Source organism: Halichoeres trimaculatus, unplaced genomic scaffold, assembly GCF_033239565.1.
Source record: "Halichoeres trimaculatus isolate MK-OKI-2021-1 unplaced genomic scaffold, fHalTri1.1 fHalTri1_scaffold_4, whole genome shotgun sequence".
NCBI classification, from domain to species: domain Eukaryota; kingdom Metazoa; phylum Chordata; class Actinopteri; order Labriformes; family Labridae; genus Halichoeres; species Halichoeres trimaculatus.
The window spans coordinates 12,790,617-12,805,882 of record NW_027437182.1 but is presented as its reverse complement, the minus strand read 5'-3'; the positions used below and the strand labels follow the sequence as shown (position 1 = coordinate 12,805,882).

Below are 15,266 nucleotides of genomic sequence, written 5' to 3'. Positions count from 1 at the left end.
GAAGAAGAAAAGAGAGAGATTAAGTCGAGTGGAGGATGTCCTCTCTTCACTTTTTTCAGTCTGTTTTTGAGTAATGAGGCTGTTAATTACTGAAGGCATGCATGCTTTATTAAATCAGAGTGTTTACAACTTTCATTGTCAAACAGATTCCTCCAGGTCTTTGCTGATGTTGCCATGGTAATTAGAGTGTCATAAATGGGTTTTTGATTGATGGGCTAACTCGGAGAGCCTTATACATTCATCACCAGTTGATAATTATTTCCAAGGCTATGTTTTATCACGCTGAGAAACTAATTAAACTGCTCTTTGTGTGGTCGTTCTGTACTTTCTATTCTTGTTAATGGCAAAGAAACATCAGCAAAAGACAGCAGAAGTATCAGGAAAACATCCACCAGCTGTTAGAGATGTCCTGGTGCTATTCTTATTAGTCTTTTTAACTAAGTAAAAAGGTGTTTTTATGAAAGGGGAGATATTCATTATGTCAGTGAAATGTTGACTTGACTGATGGTTGTTTGCTTAGTTGGTCAGATAGTTATTGAGACAATTTGATTTAAAAATGACACATTTATGATGTTGAAGTCATCAAATGTCAACACAGTTTGAGATCAAAGGATCAGCCGTCAACAGAGACAACAAAGAAACAAACTTTTATATCGTTTTTTGGCTTACAGGTGAACTTATTGTTTCACTTTTTTTTTTTAGCCTGAAATGTTAAACAAATGCGCAAAATTTCTACCTTATAAATGTCTTTTACAAGCAGTTGTTAAGATGTCCTGTATGTTGTGCATGAGTAGATTTAAATATGGTCAACTTAAGTAGGAAATATGATCCTCTGTCAGCTGTGCATTGTTCAAATTCATCTCACACTCAGTGCTTAATCGATACACAAAGAGACAAATCTTATTTTGTTCCACCAAAGACACAATATAGAAACTCTTCATTTCAATTTCCAACCCAGAACGACATGCCTCCGCCACGCTACAAATCCTGTTACAGTATTACATACAGATGTGCCAGCAGTTCAACGCAAATCCATGTTTGTGTGTGATAGATACATGAGCCGAGTATACAATCAAACCATTGCTATTTGCACTCATGCCTCAAAAATATACCGTAGAGTACAAGCAATGTGTCATACTAGAGATTATTTAGCTCTGAGGCTCTGCTGGTATATCAAAAAAACACAGTTTGCTGGTTGTGGCCCAGCAGTATAGGTAGTGTTCTTTCAGTTTGGGAGGTTGGAGGTTTGATTGCCAGCTCCTGCTGTCTATGTGTTGAACCCTCAAAGGCCAAGTCAACCATTCCTTGAAGCACGTATGTAAATGTAATTTGTACAAATGGGCACAGGGGTGGTGCCCATTTGCTTATCCCAATAGCACTATCAAAGTAAGTATAGTCCATCTGCAGTTTACTGTTTAGAAATTGATCAAAAGTATTGGTAACTTGTGCAAAATTTTGTGTGACCTGTACTTTTCCTATAAACTAGAAGCCATCATGTTTTGGGAAAAGAAAAGTGAATTGTTAGTCAGATAATACTTAAACTGATTATGTATGTAGAGACTCATCTGTAGTAAGTTTTCGTTAGAGGCTATGTCTATGTAAAACTACTGTGTCTTATGGTGCTTCTCACAATAAATTAAACTTACACAGCATTTACCAGTCTCAGTAAAAAAAAATATCCAAGAAAAGTTTAGAAAAATATCACGTGTTGGGTTTGTAATGAATGTCAAACACTTACCAATTAATTGTAATTGTTCAGTGAAAATTTGAGTTTGTTTTGGAAGCATACAGACATAAGTTGCTAGAGCTACACAGTTTTTTTTTCATTAGATGTATAGAATACTATAACCATGGCAGATAATTGTCTCTAATTTTTTTTTTACTTATACAAGCTCAGTCTGCACTCTAATGAGAAACTTCATAATGCACCTATCACAGGAGAGGGTTGCTCTCTGCCCTTTAAGCTCCTTTGAAGAACTTTTGGAGTGTGCTGCTTTAGGCGCCCTCTCTGGGCAAATCAGTCTTTGCTGATGTTGTCCTGTATGTGTGTAATTGAAGATAAGAAGACAAAAAATCAAACCATTTCAACAGTCAAACATATCACTTGTTTGAGAATAAAAAATAGCTGGATTTTATCACACAGTCTGACACTTACCCCTGCTGGTGGTTTAAGACATTTAGTAGCTTTAAGTCTTCTTTTTTGTCAGTGATAGAAGACAATAAATATGAAGGTATACAGAATTTGATCAGCCTCTTTACTAGGATACTAGGATGTAGGATTTTTTTTCCCCTGGAATACATCTCAAAATCTGTAAGCAGAGGCCAAAAAGTTGTCACTTTGTTTTACTCATCGCCTGCAACATCTTAACTTTTAATAACATTTTTCTTTGGTTTGGTGTTTGTCAATTTGGATGGGGATTTCTTTCTTGCACAGCCACGACTGAGCAATAGGGGATCATCTGACCAATATCTTGAAACAAAAGTGCATGGTGTTATGTTTCTCCACACATACAAAATTCAATCTCTCCCCTCTGTGAGACACTCCTGATATAAATTCCCGCCTTCTTTTATTTTTCTTGTCAAGTAACAAGAGGGAGAGAGGGGTGAGATGAGTTCTCTCTCTTACTGTCTCCCAATTTCCCTCACTGACACACACACTCACACACTCACACACTCACACACACACACACACAAAGGTTCAGCATTGGTTTATCTGCAGCTTACAGAGAGCTGATGGAGAATGCTGTGCTGCCAGTCTTCTCTCTGCTCGTGTTTGCACTGTGAATGTGATTTTGTGTGTGTGTGTGTGTGTGTGTGTGTGTGTGTGTGTGTGTGTGTGTGTGTGTGTGTGTGTGTGTGTGTGTGTGTGTGTGTGTGTCTGTGTGTGTGTCTGTGTGTGTGTGTGTGTGTGTGTGTGTGTGTTTGACTGTGTCTGTCTGTGTGGGAAAAGAAAGTGAGTGGAAAATACCAGAGTTCTTGTACAGTATGTGTGTTTGTAAGTGAGATGCCCATAGGAAAACAAGCAGTTGTGTTTGTGTGTGCAGACGGCAGTAGCTGTGGATTAGCTGGCAAGGGCTAAGTCTAAGACAAGCACTAATACAAACAAACACAAGGACACAGCAGTGTGTTGCTGATTTGTACACAAGCTGAATGCTTATTTGAACACAATGTGTCTTCCTCCTTGCTGTATATAAGCATATACAAACAAAGACACCTTTTCCTTGTTAATCCATCAATGTGCATAAACCAGGATGCGCAGTATCTAAAGTCAAACTTTGTCATCTGTGGATCGGGAATCAAAATTCCACACACTGAGCACACCGTTGTCTGATTCATGAAAGGTTTGTGCAGCTCTTTTGCTGGCGTAACTGAAATGAGAGTAAAAGATTCCACAAAGCACATGAAGGGAGAAATATTCAAGAAAGACATCTTATTGCAAAAAATGCAAGATTTGTAATGCCTTTGTGGTTAGAGTAAAATTTTGTCCATCCTCTGAGAAATAATGGTAAAAGCGCTGCTGCTTTCTAACTTTTTCTAATCATCAAAACAATTCCATCCTGGATCACCTCTGTGTATAAAGCTGTAAATATGTTGGCAAGGTGCTATTATACATGTCTTCTATTCAGCCCATCATCAAAGCACTTGTATTTAATTGTAATGAAAGAGTTACCAGACGTTTCATGACCTATCTTAAGTGTTTTAACTGTCTGTGTGTTGTAGGACTCAGCCCAGGAAGGTGTCATCACTAGGGACATCCACCGTACCTTCCCTGCGCACGACTACTTCAAGGACTCAGAAGGAGACGGTCAGGATTCACTCTACAAAATCTGCAAGGTGAGTCTAAGGACAGAACAGTGGTTCACACATGGTGGCAGACATGGTGGAGGCATTTTAAATTAACCAGATGTTCTCAAATGGATAAGCCTAGCTCCCGATTGTGCAGGAATGTATAACATCCTGATTTTTCTGCTAGTAGGAACAGAAATCTAAAAACCCACTCCTTCATCCCTTGTTTGAATGTTCCTGAAAGCCTTCCTGCTGAGAGTTAAGTGCTGTGAAATGAGAAGCTAATACTGACGTGTGTGCTAAAGCGTGTAAAATTTGTGCCTTTTCCTTTGAAGCATTTGCATTTTTTGTTCTGGCAAGGCTCGGTCTAAATTTCTTTGGCATTTAAAGTTGGCTCTGTGATAAGTAATTGACAGTGCACGCCTTCAGTGAGCAATCATTACAAACCCTTCCCACACATGAACCAGGCATACCCACTGCTCGGTGGACAGTCATTGATCTTTTCTTCCAATTTCCTAAGTTGAAAAACACAGTGGCTGTTCAGAAGGTGGCAAATTATCTGCTCTTAAGGTTTCAAATCATCTGAGCTGCAGAAGGCTTTATGCTTTGTGGTGTTTCTCGGGACCATTTTGAAATGATTTGAAGTGTGGATATTTTCAGAGCGGTCATTTTAACAACTCACTATAATGCAGGGATGATTTAAAATGGAAAAACAAGTGACAAAGATGATTTAATGCAAAGATATGAAATAAATAAGGACTAAGCCATGTAGATAAGGATACTACATGATACTAGGGGCAGATCAAATGGGGTGGGGCAGTCTGTCCACTGTTTATTGTGTGTTCTCCTGGGAATGTGTTTGACGGTGCTTGAAAGTGCATTTTAGAATACACAAGAAGCATTCCCAAAAAGATTTAACTATCATAACATTGTGGTTTAACCAGATACAAACCCCAATTCCTGGAGTTGGGACCCTTTAGAGCTTGTGTAAACTCTGTTTAATTGAAAACAATTTTAGACCATATATTAATTACTGAAACTAGACAAAAGAAAATCAAAAATAAAAACATGTCTATTTCTAACCTTCTCGAATAAAGTTTGGACAGGGACATGTTTACCTTTATGTTGCATCACCTCCTCTTCTGTTAACACAGAGGGGAGCTGTAAACCCAAGGGAGCTGAAGAGATCTGTAACTGGAGATTGAAAATAAAACGTCCCATCGTTGCTTGATATACTGTAGGACAGAACTGCAGCTATCGTTTAATTCAGTATTCAAGTATTCTACTAAAATTTCCATTGATTTATTGAGTAATTGGATGAAACATATTTTTTTAGTTAAAGAGCAATTACTTTTCAAATGAAAATTTGAAACAAGTAAAAAAACAAGTGAGTTTAGATAATATAGTTTAATAAGATCTGACTAAAATAAGACATTTTAACAATAAGGCATATTCTTGATCTAATTTTGAGCTGTTACAGTGTTCAGACTAAAATTATGATACCTGTGGTAATGGAGCGCATTAGGCACCAGTTCTGCTTGATATTTTATCCATCAATGACTTGCAAGCTAAATTTGACAACTGCCCAGCTAGCTATATTATGTTTTTATTTTCATCATCTTCACTCTACAGAGCTGTGTTCTTACAGTTTACTGGTTACATTAAAAGTAGTCCAGGTTAAACACCATTCCTTGAGCTTTTAATTTTTTTTTTACAATTCCTCAAGGCGGAGGAAAATCCTCAATAATTTTGTGTAAACAAGGACCTCCAATTATTCAAGGAATTGTTTCAGCCCTACTGTAAGCTATCAGCTGCTCAACGGTTAAAGGACAATGTTAAATTTTTAGTTTGTGTCTAATTTCTCAATATTTTACAAGTTAAGAGTGCAGCGGGCCAGTTTAATTTCTAGACTCCATTATGTGCAGAATCTGGTTTTGCATATTTTTTGCTTTATCCTACCATAGACTGTATATAGAATAGACAGTGTGGCTCAGCCATTTACCACTGTACGGTTTTGAAGCCAAAATACTCCTGTCACAGGCAGCCAGAGTCTGTGCAGTAGAGGCTGTTTTTAACTGCAGTGCTGCCGAGGGGTTGAAGCTCTAACCTTGATTTTGTATCTTTTCCTTTTCACTCAGATTTTTTTTTCAAACCATCCAAATTTGTTTTTATTAGAATTTTTCTCAGCTTCCCAACTTTTTTGACACAGTAGGAATAGAAAAGACTTCATGCGTCCTTGTTGACCCTGTAATAAGAGAAACCTGCATTAAAACTGTCAAAAAGCATAGTTTGAAAATACTATATAAATACGCAGGGATGCCTCCTTTGTATGAAAACAGAAGAAAGAAGTACATTCAGTAAGGAGAGGGTCTTCCTGGGCTCACAATCTGAGGTAATTATATGAGAAGAAGACACACGGTACATTTTATTCAAACAAAAGCCAAGGTCAGCATTTGTGTGATGAATTAAGGCTTGTCTTAATCTCTGTCATTGTCCTGCGCTCTGCTTCACTGCAGCTGTGAACCAATCCAAGATACTCTCCTTTGTTCTCTTTTCTTGGCGTACAAATTATCAGCAGCTCAATCACAGAACAAAAAAACTCAGCATAAAATCATAATTTGTGATCTTCTCCTGACTAAAATACAGATTTGAAAAAAAAAACTCTACTTAACACAACTTTCATTTCATTAAAATGCAATGGACAGAAAGATGCAAAACCACATCTGCAGAGAGTAAACAGCAAAGACAATATGCATCCTATTGAAGTTGTCTGCATCTATGTTCGGATCAAAGGTAATTTTTGAAAGGGCGGGGCAGAACTGTTGCTCCTTTGTAGTTTTCCTGGCTGTACAGATGTACGGACGGTCAGCGCTGTGGGAGAGCCTGTCAGAGAGGGTTAGCATCTTGCCTGGATCCAACTAGGTCAGTGGTGAGCCAGCCTTCATTTGTATGCAAATCCATGTAGATGTGCTGCTGATAAGGTTGGTCAGATCTTGAGGCACGAGTGGGTTCCACAGAGGCATGGAGGATCCAGGACAAAGTTTAAATTCATCTTCATGCAGCAGCAGGCGCTGAGTCTTTTATTCTTGCAACCTTAATTCTCTGGGGAAGGTCACCTGTGCTCTCTTTCTGTGATAAACTGATTTACTCTCCTAATGTCTCACTCTGTCACACATCCAGCTCACCTTTGCGACCTCAGATATCCACTGGTGGTCAGTCAGAGGGTCTGAGGAAACAGTCGGGGGCTAACTGCCTCACTCAAGGGCACAGTGACAGTGAGCATTACTCTCCCAGCTGGTGTTGAAAACCTGTGACTCTCAGATAAATGGATGAGAAGAATATCTACTGTATTTCCATGGAAACAGAACTTAGAAAGAGAGAATGGGGTAAAAAACAAACATGAAAACACCTCATCAACCTGGTTAATGTAGCACATCTCACTGATCAGAGAGTTCATCTTTATGCGTGTTAATCAGGATTCTACTCCAAATCCAGGCAATCCTCTGTTTAGATCTGTCAGGAAAAAGTTTGCAATTAAAAATAATGTCTGAAAATGTCAGAAATCACTCCATAGTCACTACAATACACTATATAGTGAATACGCCCTTTTGCAGTGCTGTACAAAATCTGAGTGAGCATGGTCATACCCTATATAGTCCACTCAGTGTATCCCACAATGCATTTTGAAAAGTAGTGTATTAGCAATGCTACAAACAGAAAAAATGGCTGATTACACGATTAATAATGACTCATAACATGAAACAACATCACACACTGTCAAGGAATAACGCTTAGCTCTCTGTTTAACTCTTGGACGAGTGTGTCTTAGTCCGAGCAGAGAAACAACTCAGACATTAGCCACTGAACCAGCAACCGTGGATGATGCATTCACTGAACTTTGTAATTCTCAAACACAGCAAAGGTTAAGACACAAATACATGGTTGGTATTATTTTTTTTATTTAAAAAATAACCTGTAATAAATGCATTTATTGTATTTGGTTATTATGGGAAAATATATTAAGTCTAATATGAGTTATCACTGAAATCCATGCCATTTTGTTTGAGAAAAATTATAGCTGTAAATCCCCCAAGAGTGTTTTTGTTAGGGTTTAAAAGGTTGTTTTAATTTAGCTGATTGAGTGAATCATATAGTCCACTACATCTAATTCATTAAATAGTGAGTAGGGAGTATTCTTTGCTGAATATGCACCTTTTCAGTATTTCACTCTGAACTCTGACTCATTGAAACAAGAAAGTATTGGATTATCAGAAACATAACCGCATCTTGAGAAACTGAAGTCTTTTTTAATCCCTTACTCATTTTGGTGTAAGATTTGACCCCCTCATAGCACGAGGGTCGAAGTGTCCCCCAAGACTGGCAGTGTGAACTGTTCTCAACCTGTCATCCTTCATATCCGTCTTCCCTGCTTTCTAATTATAATACTGTTGTCCATAAGGTTTTTACCCAATGTGAAAATTGTCATGGACACCCAAAACTGAAACCTTACAGTCAATTGAAACAATAAAGTTGCCCAGACTTCATATTTTATTCCTCGTTTCTACTTCTATTGTTTGTCTCCAACGGTCTTTTACAGGATGATTTCTCACAATGATAAGCACATTGTACTGCCTCAAAAGCTTTCTCCAAAGTTGTACACTTATAAAAGGATTAAAACTGCCTGTTGCCTATTCCTTGCCTTCCGAGCCTTTTATAATCTCAGTCTAACAAATTTAGACTTCACTCACCAGGACCTCTCCCATCCATCTGTCAGCATGCACTTCTCTGAGCCGAGTTTGGGGCATGTGAATGCCACACTCCATCAAGCATGTCAGCTTGCAGATAATGCCTCAGACAGCTCCACAAGACTTCTCCATTACCACCACATCAAACCCCAAATTAGCCCAACAGATCAGCAGTGGAGCTGCGGAGGTCCGTGCTTATGTTTCTAGCAGGGATAGTGTGAGAGACAGTTTTAGCCCCATTTATAGGAGCCTGATTCTTTGAAAGATGAAGTGTCTATCGAAGAGAAAATTTTGCCATCCTGTCTCTACAGAAGGTATAAAACCATTATGACTTCAATGATGCCGGATTTTGATAAACTAAACTTAATGTATGTAACAGTTTGTTTCACTAACACTACATCATCACACCCTGTAAAACATTCCCCAGCTTTTTCCTGGGAACATGATTCATGTGTCTGTTTTAAGAACAATGTGCTGTAGTTTTCTGAACACTCTGTATTAAGGGGTTGAAATCACTCCCCCTTCTCCTTCCCCCCATTAAAGTGTGGGTCAAATGTTTTTAGACACTTTTGCCTTGCCCTGCATCCTTGTTTACACCGAGTAAGAGCCTCTTTGTTGACTCATTAGCATGATTTGTGGTTTTGTCAACCACAGGCAGTTTTTTTCAACAGAACCGCTGCTGAACGCTCACCTGAAGGTTACTCTCTGTCCTCCACACATTAATGAATGAACTTCCCAGGTTGTTTTGTTGGGCGGGCCCCTGTTCCCTCTTCACTTCTCCTTGTCATGTTGATAAATTTGAATTTTGTGTTTTGGCATGGCTTGAGCATCTCTGCCCTTCTGTATAAAACAATGTCTACATGTAGAGATGAATGAAAGCATCTCCACCTGCTCCTATTGGACAAACAGCAAAGCATCAGAGGATCTGAACCTGATTGTATGGCTCATCTTTTTGTTACATGGGAAGTTGAAGTTTTAAAGTCAAAACATTACTCTCTACTGTAGATAAACAGATTTCTCCCCAATAATAAAAGCAAATCTGATTTTTCCTGTCTGTTTTTCTGCTTCTGTTTTGCAGGCGTACTCTGTCTATGATGAAGAAATTGGTTACTGCCAGGGTCAGTCGTTCCTTGCTGCTGTTCTCCTCCTGCACGTGAGTTATTGGCCGTTCATAGATTCACTGAGTTTGCCTTCATGGTCAAAATAGATGAAAAGATCCACTGAAACCATTCATGGGTGGAACACAAAGGTGTTGTGTAAAATGAGTATTAAGAGCATATTTATACAGATGCTATTATACATGTATAACAATCTTTGTAAGGCCTTAAATTAATATGGTTGGATTTAAATTTCTTTCCTTTCCCTTCTTCCCTTTTCAGTCAACTTGTGCTTTTCAAAATAAAAGCCCTAGCTTGTGCTACTGCTATAAAACATACAGATTTAAAATGATAAAGCTAAATCTGTATAACAAGACTTTTTTGGGCTTAAATTGTTTTCCTATCCAAACACATTGAATCAGTCCTCTTGTAATCATTTTTTACCTCTTCTTAAAACTTTCAAAGGCTGTGAAAATAGTATTAAATTCTGTTCTGTTAGGGTCTCAAAGTCTTGAATTTTTTTAAGTGCATAGGGACCCTAGAAATACAATGCTGTTATTCCAGTGAGATTAACATGTCTTATTAATGCATGCTTCCTCTAACACTAAAATCAATCAACTATTTCAGCTTTGTGCAGCCAATTCAACAGCTCCCTGTTTCTACAAAGCCAACGTTCGTTTGCTTGTGCTTGATTTAACAAAAGCCAAACCTAGTCAATACAACAATAGACAGAGAAATTGTGGGAGGAAGAAAAGCTCTGGCTAAAGAGAAAGTTGCTGACTGCAGAATGGTGCAAGTGAATGGAAGGGGATAAAGTATGAGATGAAATTGTTGCAGAAAAATAGAGATGGGAAAGGGGGACACAATAAGTTGCTCTTTCCAATTCAAGACCACTGAGAGACAAGTGAAAATTTCTGTTTTTTATTTTCTGGATTGATTACTCTTCCATCCAATGTGTGTTTGATGTATTTCAAATAATGGATGTAATGGGAAAGAGTTAAAAGGCGGATGGTGAGGAGAGAGAAAGAAGTTTGGTTTCAGTCCAAAAGACAAGGGCAGCAGAGGTTGACGTGAAGGGAGGAGGTGAGAAGAGAAGAGGTCAGGGAGAGGCAGGCGAGGCGATATGGTGGAATAATCTTGGAAGGGAAGTATGGATGACTTTAGTGAAGATACATCAGGGTGAGGTAAAGAGGAGAAGAGACAGGTGTGTAAAAACAAGGAGAATGGAGGAGGGAGACAAGAGGAAATTATGGAGGAGATTGTTTTAAAGGTGAAGGAGAGGAGGGGGGTAAAGGGAACAGCCGTAAAAGAAAGAGAATTTATACAGGAGAGAGAAGAGGAGGAGGAGGAAGAAAGAGAGAGGTCATAGAGGAGATGTCGGGAATATTAATAGTTCAAGTTTACCTGCAGCAGCCCATCCAGCCTCAAACACACACTGTCACTCTGATTAAATACCAGCTCAGCTCCTGTGTGTGTGTGTGAGTGTGTGTGTCTAACAGAGAGAGCAAGGTGAATTAAATCCAAACAAACACATTTTTTATTCCAATGCCTCTTATCTTCATGTATACCTGAAGCACACAAAACACAGAGGGTGAGCAGGACAAGCTTCCAACCATATTTCTTATTTCTGCAGTAATATCACACATTTTGTCAACCTTTCAGTGCTTAAGACTGAAAAAAAATCTTGGCAATCAATGAATCTCTTCACTGAGTTTAAGACCGATATCTTCTTGAGGTAATCTAGAGGCACCATCATTACAAACTGGCCTGTGATCCAAGACACCACTCATCATGTGAGATACTTGTTTGCGCTAACATATCTGTGGTTTATGGTTTTCATGTGGTTTCAGATGCCAGAGGAGCAGGCCTTCTGTGTGCTGGTGAAAATCATGTACGAGTATGGTCTTCGAGCTCTCTACAAAAACAACTTTGAGGATCTTCACTGCAAGTTCTACCAGCTGGAGAGGCTAATGCAGGTTAGAAATGCAGTACTTTATGATATCCAAGATAAAAAAATGATCTGCTGACAATATAATGAAGGTTGAAGATGTCTCTGACCAGCTCAGATTCACAAATATGAGTCTAAATGGTGTTGTGCTTGTTGTTGTACGTTTGTGTTCAGGCTATTTCTCGAGTTTAAAAGGAAGTTAAATTTGCTTTTGAGTGGCAAAGCTTGAAACAATCAAGCCAGGGCTGAAACCATTGATTCTATAGTTGAAAATAAAAGTGAGAAAAATGTACTTAAAGGCCATGAAATTCATCTCAGCTGTCTTTGTTTTTATATTTGATTCCAAATATTCAACATTCTTATAGTTTTGAGGCTTCCTTGAGCTGTAAGCTACCAGTGATTTTTTTTAATTTGATGAAAGAAAGGGAATAGAGTACACTAAGCATGAATTATTTAACTGGATATTTCAATGTACGTGTTTTAGCCCCTGTTTATGAAGCAGTGCACTGTCTGTCTGTGGACACTGGTGACCCCAGGGCCAGCCAGGTCCCAGCCTGCTTTGTTATTACAGTCCAAATCCACTCACTGAGTATAGTCTAATTGGGCCCTGACATCTACCCTGGGCATGCTAGCTGCTGTCTGTCAGCTCCCAGATCAACACAGTTAGTATCGACCAAATGCGCTCAACATAAGGATGTTAGCATTGACTGTTAATTATTAGCTTGCAAGGGTTAGATCACAATCTGATACAGTCAGGCGTTATGTGCCGTGTTGAGTGTTGACTACCAGGCTAGAGCACTATCTGCCTAATTTAATCTTTGATTCCACATACATTTGCAAGGACACTATAAAACACATTCACACTTTTCTGTTTGAAAGCTTCATCTTCTATATACGGTAATGTTGTTGAATAACACTGAAAAAATGTAGGAGTAGATTGAAAAGACAGTGTATCCATTTGAAAAGAAATTTCTCCGCAAAGTTTTGAAAACTTATTTTTATAGTCACAGTGAATTCATTTGCTTTTCATGATCAAATAAATGTTGCAGCTCTGCACTTACTGGAAGTTAGAAATAGATTTGATGTAAGATATACATATCTGACTGGCTTGCTGCCTGGTGTCTGGGGCTGAATTTCTGTTCTCATAAACCATTTTTGTTCCATGGATTATTTCCTTATTGGAACACTGTGATTAAAAATGACTTTGATGGAAGTACTGCAGAGTTAACATGACAAGCAGGGCAAAATCCAACAAATGGCATTTTATCCTCAAATCTTTCTCCTTCCTTTCTTTCTTCCTGCAGGAACAGCTTCCAGACCTGTGGTCACACTTCCAGGAACTGAACCTGGAGGCACACATGTATGCCTCCCAGTGGTTCCTCACGCTCTTCACTGCCAAGTTCCCCCTTTGTATGGTTTTCCATATCACTGACCTGCTGCTCTGTGAGGTAAAATCTGACTCACTGCACTTCTTCAGACTTGAACTGAAGGGACAGTAATGTGGAGTGCATGCTCCAGGGTTTACTGAGGAGGGAGTTAATTATCCAGGAAGATGACAGGGCTTGGTAGGAGGTTAAAAAAAAAAGGATTGGAAGGAGGATGAGAATAAGCTGTTGTGGTTTTTGGGACATTAGGAGGGAAAATGGCAACTACCAATGGGAGGGAATGGGAAGAGTTGGTTCAACTGAGACCTTTACTGACATTCAGCTGAATCAGAAGCTGCAGCTATTTGGGAAAGCTATGTGAATAATAATGTAGGGATGCACGATATTGGATTTTTGCCGATATCCGAATATCCGGGGTCGAAACCCCTTTTGGCCGATACCGATATCGATAATCACAAGTTTGTTTGTTTTTTTCACTGTAAAGAAAGCTAAGTCTATCCTGTACTGGAATTTATATGTTACTCTTATTGTGACGGCCTTATTTGTTTAAGAAACACACATAAAACAAGACAAAAAACATTTGATTTTACCATAAATAAGAAATGTATTATTTTTTTAAAACTCAAGACATTCAGTATTGAAATACAGAAAAATAATTTCTTTAGATCACATGAACTTTAAATGTACAATGCATTTTTAAAGATAACCAAGTTGCATTTGATTATTTTAGAGCTACTGTAACAACCTGGTGACAGACACAGAGCTCTGCAGTGCAAATAAATGAAGTGCTACATTTTATTTAAGGAGCTTATTTTTCAGATGGAAAATAATTATAATCCTAACTGAATAGCACCTTATCGGCTGTGCCTATCAGCAGAAATTTTCATATCTGCCGATACCGATAAACGTGTTTTTAAGCTTTTATCAGCTGATACCGATATTGTGCCGATAATATTGTGCATCCCCATAATAATGCTGTTCCACCTGCTCTTGGCTCTGTTGGGTAATTCCATGACTTATGCAGGTAAAATCCGTTAACCCAAAAAACAATCTGCTTGATTTAGTTTCTGGGGTCCGTTTTCTGTAGCAGTAGATCTTTCTTTTTGTTTGCTGGTCTGTACTATCGGTTTGATCACAGCTAAGCACAACTCTAATCCACAGAGTTGTCTCTCACATATGAATCACTGCGGTGTGAATGTCAGCTAAGAAAATTTCTGGTATTTGTGACTGTGGATTAGTCATACCAATAACTACTTTTATATATTAAGGCTTTCAGTAGTTGGCCCTGGGCCTTTTCACCATTGTTAACTCAGGCAACAGGCAGTGAGTCAACACATCTCTCTAATAGAAATCTTCAAGGTCCTCACTTCAAGATCCTGTTTGAAAAAGATTTTTTTCTCTTCCTCTTCTGACAGCTTCAGATATTCAGTAGTTAAATATTTCAGCTCCAAAAAAATCAAGAAATATGAAGTTTTATTTAATTAGTCAACAAGTGTAAGACACTAACTTGTTCAGAAGACTACCTGGCATCAACACACCTGTTTGTTTTTTCTGATGGATTTCTTGAATCTGCATCAAATGATTTCGAAAGAAACTCTATGTAGGCAGTACTAAAGGCTTGTAAATTTGACAAAGTGGCAGTTAGAGCTGCCAGATGCACTGATGAAGCCAAATGTGTAATTAAGGTTCACTGTGAATGTCTGACTGAGGCCTGTATCTAAAAGTTAAACAGGCAGCTGTGTCTTTATGGACAACAAAAATTTGGAGTGTTTGGCGCAAATATCAAAGCAAGAACATGCCAGGAACGGTACCCACGGTACCCTAGGGGACGCCACATCACACATAAAGTGGTGTTAATGAAGAACTACCCAAAGCAACAAACCAGGCTGACTCTTCTAAGCAATTCTAAGCAATGCAGCAAATGTTTTTAGCAAACTTTAGCAAGAGTCTACAGTTTCTTTTATTGTTATTAACAAAACAAAAAAAGTAAGTCATAGATCCAACAGAACAGGTAGAGGAGTTGCCAGATCCACTTCTTTTTTCATTGTTCATCAAACTTGTCTTTTTCGGAAATTTTACATTAGGTAAACCATTAAAAGTCAAATGCTTTATTTGTTTTCTGTCCATCTTCCCCTGCATCCGTCTAGCTCTATGCCTCCTTCTCTCTGTCTTCCTGCTGGCCTCAGGCAAAACAATTAAAAGTTTCTCAGCCCAATGAGCCGCATGATAAGAATCTGCTTGTTTAAACAGGATTCTCATCTCCTGTACATCTTCCTGTCTGTCTTGCTCCTCCTCGCTGCCTTCA

At 38.6% G+C, this 15,266-nt stretch overlaps 1 protein-coding gene across 3 annotated transcripts in view; it reads left to right on the top strand.

The window, feature by feature from the left end:
- The window catches only part of rabgap1l (RAB GTPase activating protein 1-like), a 108,660-nt gene that overhangs the window by 63,996 nt on the left and 29,398 nt on the right, over positions 1 to 15,266 (top strand). For all 3 annotated transcript variants that reach the window (XM_074668346.1, XM_074668344.1, XM_074668345.1), the window contains exons 14-17: positions 3,721 to 3,834; positions 9,610 to 9,684; positions 11,479 to 11,604; positions 12,881 to 13,024. In XM_074668346.1, the coding sequence (XP_074524447.1) occupies positions 3,721 to 3,834; positions 9,610 to 9,684; positions 11,479 to 11,604; positions 12,881 to 13,024 (459 nt within the window). The remainder of the gene's footprint in view (positions 1 to 3,720; positions 3,835 to 9,609; positions 9,685 to 11,478; positions 11,605 to 12,880; positions 13,025 to 15,266) is intronic.